At 45.9% G+C, this 20,307-nt stretch overlaps 2 protein-coding genes across 5 annotated transcripts in view; one reads left to right on the forward strand and one right to left on the reverse strand.

Moving 5' to 3' along the window:
- Nucleotides 1–36: 36 nt before the first annotated feature.
- Nucleotides 37–8,396, forward strand: cep83 (centrosomal protein 83). Of its 4 annotated transcripts, none has more exons than XM_023967254.2 (16): nucleotides 37–99; nucleotides 1,081–1,260; nucleotides 1,375–1,525; nucleotides 1,649–1,741; nucleotides 2,133–2,264; nucleotides 3,363–3,614; nucleotides 3,807–3,938; nucleotides 4,094–4,208; nucleotides 4,370–4,514; nucleotides 5,009–5,158; nucleotides 5,261–5,336; nucleotides 5,478–5,635; nucleotides 5,836–5,965; nucleotides 6,077–6,180; nucleotides 6,257–6,452; nucleotides 8,218–8,396. In XM_023967254.2, the coding sequence occupies exons 1-16, from the start codon at nucleotides 38–40 to the stop codon at nucleotides 8,362–8,364; spliced, it is 2,223 nt and encodes a 740-aa protein (XP_023823022.1). In that variant the 5' UTR covers nucleotide 37; the 3' UTR covers nucleotides 8,365–8,396. The 4 variants fall into 4 exon arrangements, with proteins under 4 accessions (XP_023823022.1, XP_023823048.1, XP_023990288.1 ...); XM_023967280.2 differs by having other exon boundaries at nucleotides 42–99; nucleotides 1,078–1,260; XM_024134520.2 differs by lacking the exon at nucleotides 37–99 and adding an exon at nucleotides 110–886 and having other exon boundaries at nucleotides 1,078–1,260.
- Nucleotides 8,397–8,540: 144 nt separating this feature from the next.
- LOC111955942 (plexin-C1-like) overlaps nucleotides 8,541–20,307 on the reverse strand; it is a 31,224-nt gene continuing 19,457 nt past the window's right edge. The window contains exons 13-22 of the mRNA XM_070436520.1: nucleotides 19,438–19,662; nucleotides 19,141–19,241; nucleotides 16,281–16,353; nucleotides 15,556–15,590; nucleotides 15,379–15,474; nucleotides 14,915–15,078; nucleotides 12,903–13,050; nucleotides 10,057–10,197; nucleotides 9,892–9,966; nucleotides 8,541–9,374 (exon numbers count right to left, since the gene is read on the reverse strand). Of these exons, the coding sequence (XP_070292621.1) occupies nucleotides 9,270–9,374; nucleotides 9,892–9,966; nucleotides 10,057–10,197; nucleotides 12,903–13,050; nucleotides 14,915–15,078; nucleotides 15,379–15,474; nucleotides 15,556–15,590; nucleotides 16,281–16,353; nucleotides 19,141–19,241; nucleotides 19,438–19,662 (1,163 nt within the window). The 3' untranslated portion in view covers nucleotides 8,541–9,269. The remainder of the gene's footprint in view (nucleotides 9,375–9,891; nucleotides 9,967–10,056; nucleotides 10,198–12,902; nucleotides 13,051–14,914; nucleotides 15,079–15,378; nucleotides 15,475–15,555; nucleotides 15,591–16,280; nucleotides 16,354–19,140; nucleotides 19,242–19,437; nucleotides 19,663–20,307) is intronic.

Below are 20,307 nucleotides of genomic sequence, written 5' to 3' on the forward strand. Positions count from 1 at the left end.
AATKTAAGTAGAGTTAAGATAAATCTCCCATGATCCCATGCGAATCTGTAGTTCTCTGCAGGATAAGATAGCTAGTTTTGTCAAGGAGTCGAGTTCGAGGTAAGCAACGATCAAAACGGCATATTATTATCGCTGAAGTGGTAGCTTCTRGGAAGGAGAATTGTAAATTGTGCCCAAGAGCTAGCCAGTTAACTTGATAACTGATTTGACATTGTTCAGTGACCGGTTGTTAGCAAGCTAGTGTACGTTGGCTAGAACGGCGGGAGTTAAAGCGCCACTTTCAAAAAGAGTAGCAAGAGTGGCACTAGTTGACTCTAAATGACTGGCTAACTACTGATGACAGCTTGGTGATCTGTGTCCTTGCTATTTGTTTTTGTGCGACAGTGATCAGCCAAACACAGTTGTTATGCTATCAAGTACTGTAGCTAGTTAACGTCGTATGGTCCAGGCAAGACAGTCAGCTGAACTGTTTAGTGTGCAGTGATGGGACTGTTTGTCTTTGCTGGGCTGGATTGCCTTGCCTGTATTTGTTGCATCTGAGTCTGACATTGTCTTTGTTCTTTGAGTAGCTAGCTACATTTATCCAGGGTGGGTGGGGTGCTTGAGATGAGGCCAAGATGTTCGAGTGCAGTGTTTGCAATCAAGCATAATCATCCCTCCCTTGACCACGCGTATCCACAACAGAAAGTGGAGAAATCACTTGAGACCGAGGCTGTGTAGTTACCTGAGCGGTTGTCATTTGCACAAATAGCTGGGGAATTTAGGGCTACCATGGTAACGACTGCAATTTTCCCCAAACCACTCATCACACCATCCTTACAACATCAGTCTTTACCATGTCTGACCTGCAAACAGAGGAGAGCACAGCACGTCTCTTCCCTTTGAAGTTGGTTCTGTTTTATGATTAATTTTGTTGAGCTAAAGCCTTTGTGTAGAGCTGAAGAAGTGGATCTTGCTTTGATGTCAATCTTTCTTACTAATTGGATGATGTATTTGAAAATGGATGGAGAGGAACAACCCACAGATCTCGCTTTCCCTAACCTCATTCTCTCGTCCTCCCTCGATATATCCATCCAGTAGAGGCGAGATGAACCCCTCTGCCCTTGCTCAGTCCGGCCCCCTGCTCCCAAGCCTGGACCCTGGGGGGACGGTGAAGCTGGGGGGGTCCGACATGGAGCTGCAGAAGATGCTGATCGATGAGCGGATGAGATGTGAGAACCACAAGACCAACTACCGGACTCTCAAGGCTGAACATACCAGGTAACAGCCCAGGAGAAGTGTGAGTGTGTAATACCATAATACTGATTGTTTGTGTGTGTGTGTGTGTTGTGTTCACGCTTGTATATATCTCCTTCACCGTGGTGTCTGTCCCAGGCTGCAGGATGAGTTTACCCGGGGGCAGGGAGAGCTGAAGCGTCTCCTCAGTGACAAGCAAACCGCCCAGGAGAAACTGCAGCTGCTGCTGGCTGAACTCAGAGGAGAGATGCTGGACAAGACCAGGGAGCTGGAGGAGCTACGACTACAGGTACTGGAGCTAGTCCATAGAAAACACACCTACTGACCTATGACTACTGTAGTGTCCCCTTTGTGTATGGCAGAGGTTTCTGTCTCTGTGCCAGTGTGTACAGCAGTCGGTTTGTTTTGTAAGGTGCTGACCCCCCAGCGGTTGGAGCTGTTGAGGGCCCAGGTGCAGCAGGAGATGGAGGGGCCTGTCAGAGAGCGCTTCAACAAACTGGAGGAGGTGAGCCTCGCGCCCCAGAACACTTCTGTCTATTCTCTAATGCTATTTACTGTTCTCTGCTCCTGACTGCTTTTAACCACCTCCGGCTGCCTCTGCTTCTGTTTTTTTACACTTTGTACTACTTCTATCCAGCTTTTGATAGCTTTGACACTTTAGTTCCACTGTGCTCTCCAACTGTCACAGTTGTAACCGCTATCTCCATAGCAACTGCTTGAGAACTAAGCGTTGAACGTTTTTGGAGGGCAGGGAACGGTGGGCCATCACACTTACACTGTCAGATTATTGAGAATGCAAATGGTACATCCATTCAAATTCAACTTTCTCTCTTTGTTTCTGTCTTTTTCTCCTCCTCCGATTATAACAAGCCCTCTTGTCTCTGTGTTCCTTGCAGGAGACTGAGAAGTACAGGTCTGAGTATAACAAGCTGCGGTACGACTACACCTTCCTGAAGTCAGAGTTTGACCACCAGAGAGAGGAGAGCGCTCGCATACTGGAGGAGAAGAAGATCCGCTTTGATGCTGAGGTGTGTGTGAGACATAACGTTTTTAATGTGAGGTCTGATACAGTATGTTTGTCTTTCCATATACACTACATGACCAAAAGTATGTGGACACCTGCTCGTCGAACATCTCATTCCAAAATCATGGGCATTAATATGGAGTTGGTTCCCCCCCCCCCTTGCTACTATAACAGCCTCCACTCTTCTGGGAAGGGTTTCCACTAGATGTTGGAACATTGCTGCGGGGACTTTCTTCCATTCAGCCACGAGCATTAGTGAATTTGGGGCGATTAGGCCTGGCTCGCAGTCTGCGTTCCAATTCATCCCAAAGGTGTTCGATGGGGTTGAGGTCAGGGCTCTGCAGGCCAGTCAAGTTCTTTCACACCGATCTCGACAAACCATTTTTGTATGGATCTCGCTTTGTGCACGGGGGTATTGTCATTCTGAAACAGGAAAGGGCCTTCCCCAAACTGTTGCCACAAATTTGGAAGCACAGAATCGTCTAGAATTGTATGCTGTAGCGCTAAGATTTCCTTAATTGGAACTAAGGGGCCTAGCCCAAACCTTGAAAACCAGCCCCAGACCATTATTCCTCCTCCACCAAACGTTGACAGTTTGTACTATGTATTCGGCCATGGAAACYCATTTCATGAAGCTCCAGACGAACAGTTCTTGTGCTGATGATACTTCCAGAGGCAGTTTGAACTCTGTAGTGAGTGTTGCAACCGAGGACAGACATTTTTTTTTTACATGCTTCAGTGCTACCGTTCTGTGAACTTGAGTGACCTACCACTTTGCGACTGAGCTGTTGTTCGTCCTAGACGTTTCCACTTCACAATAACAGCACTTAAGGTCGACCGGGGCGGCTCTAGCAGAGCAGAAATTTGACGAACTGACTTGTTGGAAAGGTGCCACGTTGAAAGTCACCGAGCTCTTCAGTAAGCCCAATTKTCTGCCAATATGTGTCTATGGAGATTGCATGGTTGTGTGCTCAATTTTTATACACCTGTCAGCAACTGGTGTGGCTGAAACAGCCGAATCCACTAATTTGAAGGGGTGTCTACATACTTTTGCGTGTATGTATAGACGTTGCTCTTCTGATTATGTTGTGTGTGTGTTCAGGTATCACGGCTGGAAAGGGACAGAGAGGAGCTGATGGCCCAGTATCAGGGCACAGACCCGTCTAGAGACGGTAAACGCGTTGAGTCTCTGCTGAGAGAGAAGGCCCAGCTCCACCTGCGTCTGAAGGGCCTGGAGGCTGAGGTGGCTGAGCTCCGGGCCCAGAGGGACAACTCTGGCCAGCAAGCCGAGAACGTTCAGCGCATCCAGGTCCGCCAGTTCGCAGAATCCCAGGCTGCAGCCAAGTCACTGGAGGTATGAAACTGTGGTCTCTGTCTGTCAATCAATTTTTTTATTTGTTATTTTATCTGTTATTGTCACTATGAAACTTAAGCTAGATGATGAAATAAATCTGTTGATGGAGTAAGTCCTAACTTGGGTAGAATGACTTTACTGTGTGTGCTTGTTTTGATTTCTGGAATAATGAATAATTTGATTGTGTTTCAGGCAGAGAGGCAGTCACTGCGCCTGCAGTTGGAGCGTCTGGGGAGCGAGTTGCAGCTGAGTCATGAACAGAACACCCAGCTGACCGGCAGACTACACAAGGCTGAGAGAGAGGTCAACACTCTCACCAGCCAGGTAAGTACCTATGTGATCCTTAACCTCTAACCCCAGAGATCATCAGCTGTTACTCATAGCAGATGCTCTTATCCAGAGCGACTTACAGTCCTCACCATAAACACTTATATCAATAGATTGCTGTGTGCTCATGCCAGTTTCTCTGTTTCTCTCAGGTGGCGGGCATGAGGCACTCTCACAAGCTGGAGGTGGCCAATGTGAAGCTGGAGTGTGCCAGGTCTAGAGGGGAGGTGGAGAGGGAGAAAGACACACTACAGGGCCAAATGGAAGGTAACTCGGCAAATAACCTCTGTGTGTTTTGATCATACATGTACTGTACATCACTCTCATTTTAGTCTGCAAACTTAACTCTTTCCTTCCTGTCTCTCTCCTTTCATCTCCAACTTTCTCTCTCTCCCCCCCCCTTCCTTTCTTCTCTGTCTGTCTGTCAGGTATGCAGTCTGATGTGGAGGTGTTGAAGGGGACGGTGGAGAGACAGAAGGAGGTGCTGGCTGAGAGGGAGAGGGAACTCGTCCGGAGGGTGCAGGCTGCTCGCGAGGAGGAGTTCCACAAAACAGCCACCGTGCAAGAGGAGAAGTTAGGATCCGTCTCTCTCTCTCGCTCTCTCTCTCTCTCACTCTCACACTCACACTCACACTCACACTCACTCACACTCACACTCACTCACACTCACACTCACTCACTCACACTCTCACTCACTCACTCACTCACTCTCTCTGTCTCTCACTCTCTCTGTTACACTCACTCACTCACTCACTCACTCACTCTCTCTGTCTCTCACTCTCTCTGTTACACTCACTCACTCACAGTCTCACATACACACTGTCTCAGATTACTTTGTTGAAATTGTGTACATCCATYGTGTGTATATAATGTGTGTGTCACCTTAATTGGGGAGGGTGGGCTTGTGGTAATGGCTGGTGCGGAATTAGTGGAATGGTATAAAACACATGGTTTCCCTTCGTTTGATGCCATTCCATTTGCTCCATTCCAGCCATTTTATGAGCCGTCCTCCCCTCAGCAGCCTCCACTGGTGTGCGTGTGTGTATATAATGTGTGTGTGTGTTCAGGTTGGTGCTGGAGGATCGTCTGGCTGAGCTGGAGCAGCAGAGGGCGCTACAGGATGCTGCTGGCCACACCCAGAAAGAGGAGTGGGAGGAGCGTCTCCGTGGCGCCCAGCTGGGGGAGGAGGCTGCCCGTAAGGAATTGCAGATCCTCAGGTTAGTAAGAGGTGTGTTGCTTTACCCGTGCATAGTGTGCATTACTAATATATTTCACATAAGTGTGTGTGTTAATAACCCTGTGTTTGTTGCGTGTGTCAGGACTAAACTGCAGCAGCAGGGCTCTCAGCTGGAGGAACTGGAGAGACAGAAGACAGATAATGCTGATCTGAGACGGGTACTAAGCTGCCTGAGGCTCAGCGCCTGACTGACATTCAGTTTGTATTGCCCTTTCWACATTGATAGGGCATTTACATCAGCCAATGTTAATGTCCAAACAACATTGAGTTGACCACGTACCCGTCTCTCCCTCTCACAGCAGAACCAGGAGCTGGGGCTGCAGCTGGGGACGTTGTCCCACTCCGAGGCTGAGCTTTTGGAGTCCAACCAGCGTCTGAGGGACACCCTGGAGAGGGCCCGGGAGGACCTGAGGAGCGCCCGCTCACAAGCTGAGAAGACCCAACACGAAGCCGAGAGGTACACTGCATCACCTTTATACTGTGGTCTGTATACTGTATAGATATGCTGTCTATATGCTGTCCAATTTGTAAGTCGCTCTGGATAAGAGCGTCTGCTAAATGACTTAAATGTAAATGTATGAGGAGGGATGGAACTGTTAGAAATTATACTGTTGGAACCATCAAGTGGTTTCTATTCTAACCTTTCTTTCTCTGCAGATTGGTGGAGGAGCGTCGTGTGGAGTGGTTAGAGGAGAAACACAAACTGCAGGAGAGGGATGCAGAGCTGCAGGAGAAGTACAGCCAGGCCAAGGAGAAACTTCAGAGGGCCGCGCTGGCACAGAAAAAGGTACCTGCCCCCCCCCCCCCCACATCTTCCTTTCACCACCGTCTTTACCTCTCTTCCCTTCCTCCTTTGCTCCTCTGGCTTCTATTTCTGATGTCTCTCTCTCTGTCCCAGAGGAAAAACATGACAGAGAACAAGGAGAAGAGATACCAGGACAGGATCCAGCTACTGGAGGCTAAGATGGCAGAGCTGGAGCTACAGACCAGCTCAGCCAAGAAGTATGTATATTTTCTTACTGTGTGTATGTTAATGACTGTGTGTGTTTTTAAGACTAGTATGTGTGTTCCTCCCCAGGCGTCCTTCCTACACCGAAGAGCATGCCCTCCTTAACAGACGACTGAAGGAACTGCAGCGCCGACACAGCGAGTTCCGACGCCTCCTATTGGGCAACCAGGTGACCTCTGCCACAGGCCCCGCCCTCATGACCTCCACCACCGGCACAGGACTTGGCCCTGTCCTTGTACCCGGGTCTGAGGGGCCTAGTCTTCATGTAAGTACACTGAAGCCGGGTACCTTCTCATATACCTCATCACTGGTGTTCACAGATCAGGTACAGTCGCCACAAAGAGTCTCAGAGTAGGAGTGCAGATCTAGGATCAGTTTTACTTTCAGATCATGATGAATAAGATTATGTGGACTGGGGTGGGGGGGTCTGGTCCTAGCTAGGTGAGAGCATCCTGGAATAGCTAGGTGAGAGCATCCTGTCAGGCTGTTTCACCGCCTGGTACGGCAATCGCACCATCCGCAAGGGTGGTGCAGTCAGCCCAACGCATCACTGGGGGCACACTGCCTGCCCTCCAGGACATCTACAGCACCCAGTGTCACAGGAAGGCCAAGAAGATCATGGACCAGAGCCACGGCCTGTTCACCCTTCTAACATCTAGAAGGTGGAGATGGTACAGGTGCATCAAAGCTGGGACAGAGCGACTGAGAAACAGCTTCTATCTCCAGGGCATCAGACTGTTAAATAGCCATCACTAGCCGGCCTCCGCCCAGTACCCTGCCCTGAAGCTCAGTCACTATTACTAGCCGTCCTCCGCCCAGTACCCTGCCCTGATCCTCAGTCACTATTACTAGCCGTCCTCCGCCCAGTACCCTGCCCTGAAGCTCAGTCACTATTACTAGCCGTCCTCCGCCCAGTACCCTGCCTGAAGCCTCAGTCACTATTACTAGCCGCCCTCCGCCCAGTACCCTGCCCTGACTCAGTCACTATTACTAGCCGGCCCCCCGCCCAGTACCCGCCCTGAAGCCTCAGTCACTATTACTAGCCGGCCTCCGCCCAGTACCCTGCCCTGAACCTCAGTCACTATTACTAGCCGGCCTCCGCCCAGTACCCTGCCCTGAAGCTCAGTCACTATTACTAGCCGCTCCGCCCAGTACCCTGCCCTGACCTCAGTCACTATTACTAGCCGTCCTCCGCCCAGTACCCTGCCTGAGCTCAGTCACTATTACTAGCCGGCCTCCGCCCAGTACCCTGCCCTGAAGCTCAGTCACTATTACTAGCCGGCCTCAGCCCAGTACCATGCCCTGAAGCTCAGTCACTATTACTAGCCGTCCTCCGCCCAGTACCCTGCCCTGATCCTCAGTCACTATTACTAGCCGGCTACCACCCGGTACTCTACCCTGCACCTTAAAGGCGCTGCATGGTCATTCCAACGTCTGCGTTGGCCGTGCAGCATTTCGGTGATATGGCCTCTGCAGAAGTCAGGGCATTCATACTACTAATGCTTCGCTGCACAGAGCTGTTGTCAAGGAAGTGAGTTTGTGTTTATACAGGACCTCCCGCCCTCACCTATCGTCAACCAATCATGTCAATGCGGAGCTATACGGAGCCCTCCGCGTTGTTACAACATTTGAGAGGCGCATGGCGATGTGGTATGGAGCTCAATCTGCCCACTGGGGGCTCCGCAATTTCGTCACACCATCCATACGGCGCCTCCGACCACATTTTCGGGTCAAGCATAAATTGGCTCTTGGTTAGCATAATCATTTAACACTGGCCACTAATGTTTACATACTGTTTTACTCACTTTGTTTATACTTTTAGTCATGGCTAATTTTTGTCTATTTTTCTGGATTATGTGTGTATTACTGCACAGTTAGAGCTAGAAACACAAGCATTTCGCTGAACCTGCGATAACATCTGTGTACGTGACCAACAAACTTTGATTTGATAGGTGTTAGCAACATGGTCACTCCTCCATCCCTTTCTGTCCCTCATCCTCTTTCTCCCCACCCCTCGCTCTCTCTCTCAGGAGGAGCAGCACCAGAGAGAGTTATCACTGCTGCGTCGGAGGCTGGAGGAGTTAGCCTGTACTCAGCAGCAGCAGATGGAGGAACTGGGGCCTCCCATGGACAGGAACAGGGGCTCTGGCATGCACGACTCTCTCCCTGAACTCTGACCTCTCCTCTCTGACCCCCCCCCCCCCCCCCCGCCCCATGGACAGGAACAGGGGCTCTGGCATGCACGACTCTCTCCCTGAACTCTGACCTCTCCTCTCTGACCCCCCCCCCCCCCCAGAGAGTGAGCATGACCTTCACCGTAGGATTTATTACTCCCTAAAAGTGATGTTTGGTAATATTCTAATTTAATCAGTGAGATCTCAAATATTTTGTGAAAAGCAGTTTGATTTTATTGGCACAAAAGAGAACTACATGGATTCAATGTTTACATTTCCCTGGTGAGTAACGGTACTCTAGTCCTTCCATGCCTTGGCTGTTGATGCCTATGTAAATAATGATTTCAATGGCCAACCAATGACTTCCGCAGAGTTTTAATTGACTGTTGTGAGATTTGTATCAGATGTTTACACTAAGGCCATCACTCTGAAACTTTAAAAGCGTGATAGTGCCAAAGGCATTTGTGTTAAAAAAAAAAGTTGGTTTCACAGCTCTAAAGAGCTGTGACTTGCACAACATTTATAAAAATAAAATTAATGTTATTTCAAGATGTATGTGTTTTTGTATTTGCAATTCATACAAATAAATGTTTATGCTTTACTGAGGTTRTGTACATATTTGTTGTTGTGAGCTTTACTTGTGTGAACCATTTAACACTAGAGCTGCTGAACTCTTCTTTGTCTTTCAGTCGAGGAAACAAAAGTCCCAGCTTCAGAATACGAGTATATTCCCTGCCATCATTTGGTTCATCCCAGTAATCTGAAGAGCCTTTCTTTTTTTTTTTCTTGAATTGTAAATCCCTATGTAGTCTCCTGACATATTCCATCTTTGAATCACAAAGCGGGGTGGGCATCGGTACTTCGAGCAGCTTTCTGGCCTTCAGCATGTCAGAGGGGAGGGAGTGAGCTCAGTTCCAGGAACAGCTCTTGAGGCTGTCAAACAGGCTCTTCACATGCTGCAGTTGCTCCTTCAACTCCACGGGGGCGCCGTTCTGATCCAGCTTCAGTTTAATCTGCCAGGGAAACACCACAYACATCCAATTGTTTTCACAAGTGGGCAAAAAAAAAAAAAGGCCAGCTTGTGTTCATAAATTTAAGACCTCAGCCAGTAGCAATATGCCACAATGGGGGATTATCATTMCACACAATCTAGGCAAATTTAAACTAAATATTTGGCATAGGTATGGCCAGCTGCCATTGTGGAGCTCAAACCAGTCCATAGATCATTACAAAATGAAGAACTGAAAACAGCCTGACCCCGACCCCACAGAGAAGTGGTATAGGCTGTGTTATATCCTCAGCCTTGCCACGGCAGTTATTTCTCATTTCCCAAGACCTAGGCTTTGTGCCAGTCAGCTTTACAGTTACACAGTGATCGTGTCATGTTGGCCTGAACAACATCTTTTTCAAGATGTTTAGTCCTGGTTGAAGTGATTAGACAGTGCAKGGGAAGTGTGAAGGTTGAGGGAAAAATCATGAATGCCAATTAAGGGGAGACAACTAAAGGTGGGAGTGAAAAAGACAGTTTACCTCATCAAAGTACAGCTGCAYGTATTTGTAGAGTTCACGGAGGGCAGCAGATTCATTGAATTCGTTTTCATGTTTCTAAAGAAACAAATATAAATGTCATGTCCTTAAAGCACAATATCAAAAATAATTATTTATTAGAAAACTGAACCACTAGATGGGAGGTACCTTTGACTCCTTATGCAGGAACTCCTTGAACTCAGAGCTGCTGATTGGTGGCTGGTCCCTGACCTGCTTGTAGTAAGCCCTTACTTCCTGCTTGTACTGGGAGATATCTTTGGCATAGAGCAGCTTATTGGTTGGGTCATGCTRGAACAGAGAGAGGGTAGAAGAGTCATGTCAAATCTAGGTGATAGGTGTGCTTACATTTGAGCTTCTAGCATTRTCAATGCCAGGTATTCTAAGAGGCCTGCAAGTTATGGGACCAAGTCTGTGGCTTGCATTTTGTTTTACATCTATGTGCTCGATTCAAGGTAGAGCTGTCAAATCYATAAGCAGCTACTGGCATTATACCCATCGCTGCTAGTGCTGAGCGTTTAACTGACATTTGTTCTTTWMAWTTTTTTAAAACAACTAATGRATTGACGTCGGTTAAGTTAAWTWGAGTTYAATTTCGTTCGTTTTTTCTGTGAGCTCAATGCGCAGTTTCTCTAGCGATAAATCAGATCAAGCCTGAACTGTGCGATGTAGTAGGGAGTTGTAGTTTCCAACAAGCCAATATTCTACATACTGCAAAAAAAAAAACATGGGAATTAACTACAATGACCATAATCCMTTGTGCTTCTACTTGGCCTGTCTGTGTAGTGCAAACACAGAAAGGGAGAGAAGAGACAAGCAATGTTGCCTCAAATTCTTTGGGTCACTTAAATTTTAGGTCTTGTGAGTGGAAACYTGAAAGTTTTGACAATTATTTGCAACTTCCGATGCACATTYTTTTGTGAACACTGAGGCTGTATTCTTACAGTTTGACAATAGCCAATAGGCTACTTGAGCATAATGTAGGCCTACCAACAAAGCCAATGGAGCAAATCCCGTAACATTTTCACACGGAAATAGCTTTTGATTTCTATGATATAGCCTACAGTATTCCTAATATGCAGTGTTCAATGCAGGCCTACATTGCATGAGATTTTTAAAAACATTATTTTGCATTATGAAGGGCTTGATATTAATTATTTTTTACTTGGTCTGTAACACTATGGACCAAATATGTGACTATAAATTGTATTGTGTTGTATGTTGCAAGAAACATCTTTGCAAAATAAAATGTATTATTACCATACAGAGCATTAGAATGTAGGCKACCCCTCTGACTATTGGCTTATTTGCATATTCAAGCCTGTCTCAAAATACAACACTGCCGCTTTAATTAAGACAAGCTTTTTACCTGACTTGCTTTTCAAAGATGGCTTGAAATGTAGACCACAAGTTTTGTGCTCTTGTAGGAAGCAGTACTCCCCATTGCTGACCWATACTTWTCTATAACTAGGGTAATAACTCGCAAACTAGCAAAGAATATCAACAAATGTTCACATGAGCGGCTCTGAACTGATCTGAAAAGCACGTTCATTCACTAGCAGGTGATTGAAAGACCCCTAGTGGGCTACCCACCAATAGAATTCTACTCCGTTGCTCTGCCTATAACAAAATCACAGCCTCAAATCTTGCAAAGTTAGATTTTGTTTCGTTGCATTGAAAAGGGGCTGATATAATGTTGATTCAATCACAGAAAAACATTGCTCTATATAGTGCAAACTAATGGGGTGAACTCAGTGAAGTGCAGTCTTTTGCGTCTCTGCTCAGCCTGACATTTCTTCTGTTTGGCAGGCCTGGAGGAGGTGCGGGCCTAGCTTGTGCAGTTTAGAKGGAACATTAGAGACAAGACGCTTGAGGTATCTCTACCTGAAAATACATGATCTAAGTGATTGATAGTTGGTATTCAGCAGTCATAAAAGTATGCCTTATTTACTTTGAAGAACTACTAAAATAGTGATTWTGTCAGACCGCATAGACAGCAACTCTATAGAGATGAGATGATGACTTCAAATGAAATAAAGTAATCAAATGTATTAAACAACTGAAATATTGTGAATAAATGATGGTTAATAAGTGATAAGCAGTAAGGGGCAGTCACTGCCATCATGGGACTTATATTAATCGTTTTATTCTGTGTTACAGCGTTCAACCCGCATAGTGCATTTCATGTTTAAAAAATATATTTGAAATCATAAACTGATAATCGAATCGAAACTACCTCGAAAGCACTCATCGCTAAGACTCACTGACCAGCAGAGTCTTCAGTAGGCAACCATGCCCAGGAGCCGGCACCTAGGTTTAAACCTACATCCCTGTCCTTAGGGGCCGAGGTTCTTGCACCAGAGCCACAAACTCCTTAACATTTAATACACTTCTCTTTGTATATTTGAGAATGACAGTTGCAGAAACATACAAGAATTTAGGCTTGAACCTACAACCACTTGGTTGCTAGGCAGGGATTTAACCATTGGACCACTGTCTCCTTGACATTCTTTACCCGGCTCTTTGTATATTTGACATAGAGAATTGTGTAAACATACAGAAAGCAGCAGAGGTAAGATCTGAGCCCACAACCTAGTGGAGGAAGGCAGGGACTTAACCACAAACCCACTGACTTCTTCATATTTCATACACTTCTCTTTGTATGGTTGACGTTGAGAATTGTGTAAACATACACAAAAACACAAGAAATTAACTTTGAACCTAAAACATCTCAGGTCCAAAGCAGGAATTTAACTTCACATTTTCTACTCTTCGTATAAATGACATTGAGGCTTGTAGAAACGTGCAAGAGAGGAGATTTGAACAACCAACCTTTGTGTGTTACATGGCTCCTAGTATATTTTACATTGAAAGTTGTGTGAACCACCAACTCTTTTTGCATATTTGATATTGAGATTTGCAGAAACGTACACAAAAGCACAAGAGATGAGGTGTGTTTGTCATTATATTCTGTGATGTCTCGGTCCTGTCCCCACCTTGCCCAACTGTTTCTCAGCCAGGGAGAAGGAGTCCATGAAGGCCTGGGCAATGACAGACAGACAGCCATCCAGAGGTGGGGTCTTCTCCATGTCGAACACAAACTGGGGGTTCTTCAGGATGTTCACCCAGAACCGCAGGGGCAGGCTAGGAAGGAGCAGGACAGAGGGCCAGTCAAACATTCTATCACTATCCCAATACAGTGAGTTGTGGATTGAGTATGAGTGAGTAAATACAACACATTGATTGGACAYGAGGAAGACATTAAGAAAGATGGATTCTACTATAAACATACTCAAACAGGTGTACCATCAGGGTCATATTCATTAGGCACCAAATGGAAGATAACACTGAAAAATGGAGGGACTACTTGAACTTAATGCTCATAAAAATAAAATGCTCATATTTGTTTTCCATTGCAAAATGTTTTGCTACAGTGTGACCTAATGAGTATTTTTATTTGTATTTTATTAAACCTTTATTTAACTAGGCAAGTCAGTTTAGAACGAATTCTTATTTACAATGACGGCCTACCAAAAGGCAAAAGGCCTCCTGCGGGGACGAGGGCTRGGATTACAAATAAGAAATATAGGACAACACACACATCAAGAGAGACAACACACATCTACATAAAAGAAAGACCTAAGACAACAACATAGCAAGGCAGCAACACAAGACAACACAGCATGGTAGCAACAGGACAACATGGTAGCAACACAATATGGTAGAAGCACAAAACATGGTACAAACATTATTGGGCACAGACAACAGCACAAAGGGCAAGAAGGTAGAGACAACAATACATCACACAAGCAGCCACAGCTGTCAGTAAGAGTGTGCATGATTGAGTCTTTTAATGAAGAGATTGAGATAAAACTGTCCAGTTTGAGTGTTTGTTGCAGCTCGTTCCAGTCGCTAGCTGCAGCGAACTGAAAAGACGAGGGATGTGTGTGCTTTGGGGACCTTTAACAGAATGTGACTGGCAGAACGGGTGTTGTATGTGGAGGATGAGGGCTGCAGTAGGTATCTCAGATAGGGGGGAGTGAGGCCTAAGAGGGTTTTATAAATAAGTATCAACCAGTGCATCTTGCGACGGGTATACAGAGATGACCAGTTTACAGAGGAGTATAGAGTGCAGTGATGTGTCCTATAAAGGAGCATTGGTGGCAAATCTGATGGCCGAATGGTAGGGAACATCTAGCCRCTCAAGAGCACCCTCACCTGCCGATCTATAAATTATGTCTGCGTAATCTAGCATGGGTAGGATGGTCATCTGAATCAGGGTTAGTTTGGCAGCTGGGGTGAAAGAGGAGCGATTACAATAGAGGAAACCAAGTCTAGATTGAACTTTAGCCTGCAGCTTTGATATGTGCTGAGAGATGGACAGTGTACCGTCTAGCCATACTTCCAAGTAATTGTATGAGTTGACTACCTCAAACTCTAAACCCTCAGAGGTAGTAATCACACCTTTGGGGAGAGTCGTATTCTTCTTACCAAACCACATGACCTTTGTTTTGGAGGTGTTAAGAACAAGGTTAAGGGTAGAGAAAGCTTGTCAGACACTAAGAAAGCTTTGTTGTAGAGAATTTAACACTAAATACAGGGAGGGGCCAGATGAGTTTAAGACTGTATCATCTGCATATAAATGGATGAGAGAGCTTCCTACTGCCTGAGCTATGTTGTTGATGTAAATTGAGAAGAGCGTGGGGCCTAGGATTGAGCCTTGGGGTACTCCCTTGGTGACAGGCAGTGGCTGAGACAGCAGATTTTCTGACTTTATACTCTGCACTCTTTGAGAGAGAGGAAGTTAGCAAATCAGGCCAAAGACCCCTCAGAGACACCAATACTCATTAGTGGCCCACAAGAATGGAATCGTCTACCGTATCAAAAGCCTTGGCCAAGTCAATAAAAATAGCATCACAACATTGCTTAGAATCAAGGGCAATGGTGACATCATTGAGGACCTTTAAGGTTGCAGTGACACATCCATATGACCCAGATGAACACATACCTGTTGGTTTTCCAGATGTGKASTACATCCGGGTCACTGATCCTCTTGTTCTCTCCCTGGGCGTCCAGGAAGTCAAAGAAGTACTTGATGGCAGGCGGGGTTTTGAGGTTAGGGGTTCCCCAGATCGTTCTGAACAGGTTTTCCACAAAGGAATGCACAGCCACCTGAGAAAGGAGGAAGTGGAGGGCATATGGTCATATATAATGTCCCTTACACTGAAAACGCACTGACAGCTCCAAGCAAGCCACTTTAGTACCTATCCATGTTTTTTTTAAAGCAATGTTCATAAGGGACATGAGAAAAGGGAAGGGAACTGTTACACAGTCACTATGTATGCTGGATCTCACATAACTGAAGAGTCTAGATTTCCATCTTTCAGTTAACCATTTATCAGAGCACAGTGGCAGGTTGAAAGGGGTTGGTTTGACAGGTCAGGATGTAAGTTAACAGTGAGTTCCTCTTGCCTTGGTAGACAGCAGCTTGGTGAGGTACACTTCCTTCAGTTTCAGCGTCTTCCTCTCGGGGTTCTTCKTTTGGTCCTGGTCAATGTCAGGGTCAATCTGGGGTCAAAGAGCACCATTAATCAATCATATCAAACGCAAATCAGTGACATGAAATTCAGAGGTCATGTTGGCACTTACCAGATGGAAGTACTTTGTGGAGTAGTTCTGATCGTCTGTGACAAATACACAACAACAGGTCACCATGGATGACTAAATAGCAGACAATTGTACTAAATAGCTTCCTGGTTTCTGTTAGTGTTTTATATAAGCTGACACAGGTAAGTGGTTTTGCATCTCACTTGTGTTTCACATCTGCCATATAACAATATTAGAAAGATGGGGAGGGTAAATGTGGAGCAAAACATGTCTACTTTAAAGCTCAACTTTACTGAGGAATGTTTGTTTTGTTGAATGTTGTTTTATTATTTGTATGTTTCTTTGTGTATTTCTAATGGGCCCATGCTGCCTTGATTGAGTAATTGTTTGCACGCAGGGCTCCCTTGTAAAAGAGACCTTGGTCTCAATGGGACTCCACCCTGCCAAAATAAAAGTTTAAATAAACAATAAATAAATAAAAGATGGACTTTGACAAAGCGAATCGCAAAAGTTACTCCGTGCACAAGTGTGTGGTAGTGTGATGAGCATTAACTATGAGCATGCGCTTGTGTGTATGAATACTGTTCGTGTGTACTCTGTGTGTAGTGTACTCTAGGCACCCCCCCTCCCCGCACGCACGCACACACACACACAACCATTAATTTCCTGTTTAATACAGTGTGAGGGGAAGTGTACAAGATCCACATCTCTAGGAGCTATGGAGGCATGGTGTACTGTAGCATGGCAATCTCTGTTGACACCYTTACCTTTCAGGCTGCTCTGAGGACTCAGAGTGGRATGGGTCTTAGAGAGCACTTTGATGGACGCTCCATCCGGTACCTGTAGACACACACCGAGTTAGAAGGTCGATAGTTACCAGCTTCTCAACCAGCTGGTAGACCTAAAATACAGTAGTGTTCTACAGTGAGACTAATAAAGAGTACAGGAGTTCTAATCTATTTGTGGTCGGGTTTAGCCTTGTGACACAGGCAGCTCAGTCCTACCAGCCAGGCTGCCTTGAATGGAGCTAATACTGCTTGGTATTAGCCTTGAATCAGACTACTTAGTAGTCTGATTCAATGCCAAGGATGTTCTGGTCGAGTGGGACCCTCTACTTATAAGATACCTGACAAAGTTGTGCATGTGGTTTGGTGACATTAAGCAACAATTTGACAACACAATCCGTCTAGTTATTACAACTACTCAGGACTAGATTGAATCCGGATCGCGGAAGATCCGCGTTATAGCACGATTGAAATGGAAAGGTATTTTCCTATTGAGCCGACATATGCAGGGTTTACAGTGAATGCAGTCTCTGCAGACACGGGAACGTTGCCTTTAAATTCCAATCGYGCAGCTCTTCAGCGGTACTGATGGAATCCAGGCATTAGCCATTGAGTAATACTACAGCTGCCAGTGATTGGACTTTTTAATCTGCCTTTTTTTAAAGTTTAGGCCTTCAACTACATGTAAAATATATATACACTTGTAACGTTCGATTTCCTCCTCTTCGACTGAAGAGGAGGTGTAGGGATCGGACCAAAATGCAGCGGGTGATGAATACATGATGAATTTATTAAACAAAGACGAACACGAAGAACACTTGGATAACTACAAAACAATAAACGATGTGAACAAACCTGAACTAGAGAACATAACGCACTAACAGGAACGGACACATACACGAACGAAACCGAAACAGTCCCGTGTGGTGCGACAGACACAGGAACAATCACCCACAAACAAACAGTGTGAACAACCTACCTTAATATGGTTCTCAATCAGAGGAAACGTAAAACACCTGTCCCTGATTGAGAACCATATCAGGCAATAGACAATTTTGAACCTAAACATAGAAACACATAACATAGAATGCCCACCCCAACTCACGCCCTGACCATACTAAACAAATACAAAAACAAGGAAAACAGGTCAGGAACGTGACAACACTGCTCAAAAATAAGGGAACACTAAAATAACACATCCTAGATTTGAATGAATGAATATTCTTATTAATCTACTTTTTCTTTACATAGTTGAATGTGCTGCAACAAAATCACACAAAAATTATCAATGGAAATCAAAATTTATCAACCCATGAGGTCTGGATTTGGAGTCACACTCAAATTAAAGTGGAAAACCACACTACAGGACTGATCCAACTTGATGTAATGTCCTTAAAACAGTCAAATTGAGGCTCAGAGTGTGTGTGGCCTCCACGCTGCCTGTATGACCTCCCTACAACGCCTGGGCATGCCCTGATTGAGGTGGCGGTGGTCTCCTGAGGCATCTCCTCCCATGACCTGACTAAAGCATCCGCCAACTCCTGGACAGTCTGTGGTGGCAACGTGGCGTTGGTGGATGGAGCGAGGACATGTGTCCCAGATGTTGCTCAATTGGATTCAGGTCTGGGGAACGGGCGGCCAGTCCATAGCATCAATGCCTTCCTCTTGCAGGAACTGCGGACCACACTCCAGCCACATGAGGTCTAGCATTGTCTTGCATTAGGAGGAACCCAGGGACAACCGCACCAGCATATGGTCTCACAAGGGGTCTGAGGATCTCATCTCGGTACCTAATGGCAGTCAGGCTACCTCTGGCGAGCACAATGGGGGGCTGTGCGGCCCCCAAAGAAATGCCACCCCATCATCACGTGACTGCACACCACCGCCAAACCGGTCATGCTGGAGGATGTTTGCAGAACAGCAGAACGTTCTCCACGGCGTCTCCAGACTCTGTCACGTCTGTCACATGTGCTCAGTGTGAACCTGCTTTCATCTGTGAAGAGCACAGGGCGCCAGTGGCGAATTTGCCAATCTTGGTGTTCTCTGGCAAATGCAAACGTCCTGCACGGTGTTTGGGCTGTAAGCACAACCCCACCTGTGGACGTCGGGCCCTCATACCACCTCATGGAGTCTGTTTCTGACCGTTTGAGCAGACAACACATGCACATTTGTGGCCTGCTGGAGGTCATATTTGCAGGCTCTGGCAGTGCTCCTCCTGCTCCTCCTTGCACAAAGGCGGAGGTAGCGGTCCTGCTGCTGGGTTGTTGCCCTTCTACGGCCTCCTCCACATTCCTGATGTACTGGCCTGTCTCCTGGTACCGCTCCATGCTCTGGACACCGCTGACAGACACAGCAAACCTTGCACAGCTCGCATTGATGTGCCATCCTGGATGAGCTGCACTACCTGAGCCACTTGTGTGGGTTGTAGACTCCGTCTCATGCTACCACTAGAGTGAAAGCACCGCCAGCATTCAAAGTGACCAAAACATCAGCCAGGAAGCATAGGAACTGAGAAGTGTTCTGTGGTCACACATGCAGAACCACTCCTTTATTGGGGGTGTCTTGCTAATTGCCTATAATTCCACCTGTTGTCTATTCCATTTGCACAACAGGCATGCTGAAATTTATTGTCAATCAGTGTTGCTTCCTAAGTGGACAGTTTGATTTCACAGAAGTGTGATTGACTTGGAGTTACATTGTGTTGTTTAAGTGTTCCCTTTATTTTTTTGAGCAGTGTATATATATTCTCTGTCCTAGATGGTGATTTGAGATATGGAGAGAAATATTGAACGTGAGATTAGGCTTATTTCCTGTATCAGGAATCTTGGTAGTGTTCTCTAACCTTGTAGTGCTTGAGTGTGTTGAGCATGGTCACTTCTCCTAGAACCTCTGAGCTGGCATCCACCTCCTTCAGTGGGACAAACCTTCCATCCTTCTCATACTCTGYAGAGTTCAAGAAACAGAGAGAGAGAGAAGTCATTCTAATGAACATTTGAAAGCCATTCCTTTACAAGAATGCATGATCGATCAAGATGTTTCATTTGAGGTACACATGCTTTTAGAGTCATAATACTCGCTAGCACTCTTCCCTCTTGCATTCCCTCCTAATGYCTCGGACACATGAGGTACGGCAACTGACCGATGTGCATCTGTCGGAGAGGGGTGTTGTAGGGGAAGCCAAACTTGGTCTTGAAGGCCAGGAGGATCTTCTCCTTGACCTGCTCCACCGTGTCACAGTCCAGAGCACTGACCTCCAGAGGCTCACTGACCTCTCCGTCTGTTCCCACAGCAAACAGCACCTGTAGCCTCTGGGGTGGAGGGTGGAGGGCGGGGTCAGACAGACACACATACATCATGATGTAGGCTACTTACATGAGGTTTGGGTTAGAAAATTAAACGTGAGATAAGATCTATTCATCAGTGTGGCTAACCACTGAAGCTAACCTTCATTCCCACTATCTTTCTAGTTGGGTCTGGGAAACCACACAATTAGCTAAAGCTTTATAAAGCCACATGTCTGTGTATATCACTTGATGGACTTCATACAATAAAACCTATACACTACAGGGATAACATTTCTATGGTATATGAAACCACTGAGCAACTGTCTCAGCAGGATTACCATATGGCTCAACCTATGCTTATAAAGACTAGAGTCTGGGTCCATTTTGGCTCTAATCCATTTACTTCTAGACTCGTTTCTTTAATTTTTAAAGGGTTAACCTTTCGCTTCTGAGAGACAAACTGAGAAATGTGCGAAAGCGGAGGCCATATCTACGAATAGCTTCCTAAAACAGCAATAGTTTCACCTGTCAACATCGCATGTGAGGATCCCTTTCAACCCATCTACTTTTGCCCCAGCATACTGAGATATGTTTTCTAACAGACCAGCTCCTCTAACCACAACCTTTCTGATAACAATCAAAACATAAAGGAGGAACTGCCAACTACCTCTCTCGCCACGCCCTAGATCCAGGAAGGGTGTGTTCGTGGCAGTGTGCTGTGTGTG

The sequence above is a fragment of the Salvelinus sp. IW2-2015 genome, linkage group LG3 (genome assembly GCF_002910315.2).
Source record: "Salvelinus sp. IW2-2015 linkage group LG3, ASM291031v2, whole genome shotgun sequence".
Classification (NCBI taxonomy): Eukaryota; Metazoa; Chordata; class Actinopteri; order Salmoniformes; family Salmonidae; genus Salvelinus; species Salvelinus sp. IW2-2015.

Excerpts from the sequence above, each read along its gene's own strand:
- cep83 (XM_023967254.2), top strand. The coding sequence starts at position 38 with ATGCGAATCTGTAGTTCTCTGCAGGATAAGATAGCTAGTTTTGTCAAG. Across the intron at positions 1,526-1,648 it reads TGGAGGAGCTACGACTACAG|GTGCTGACCCCCCAGCGGTT; the intron begins GTACTGGAGCTA and ends TTGTTTTGTAAG. Across the intron at positions 5,966-6,076 it reads CCGCGCTGGCACAGAAAAAG|AGGAAAAACATGACAGAGAA; the intron begins GTACCTGCCCCC and ends TCTCTGTCCCAG.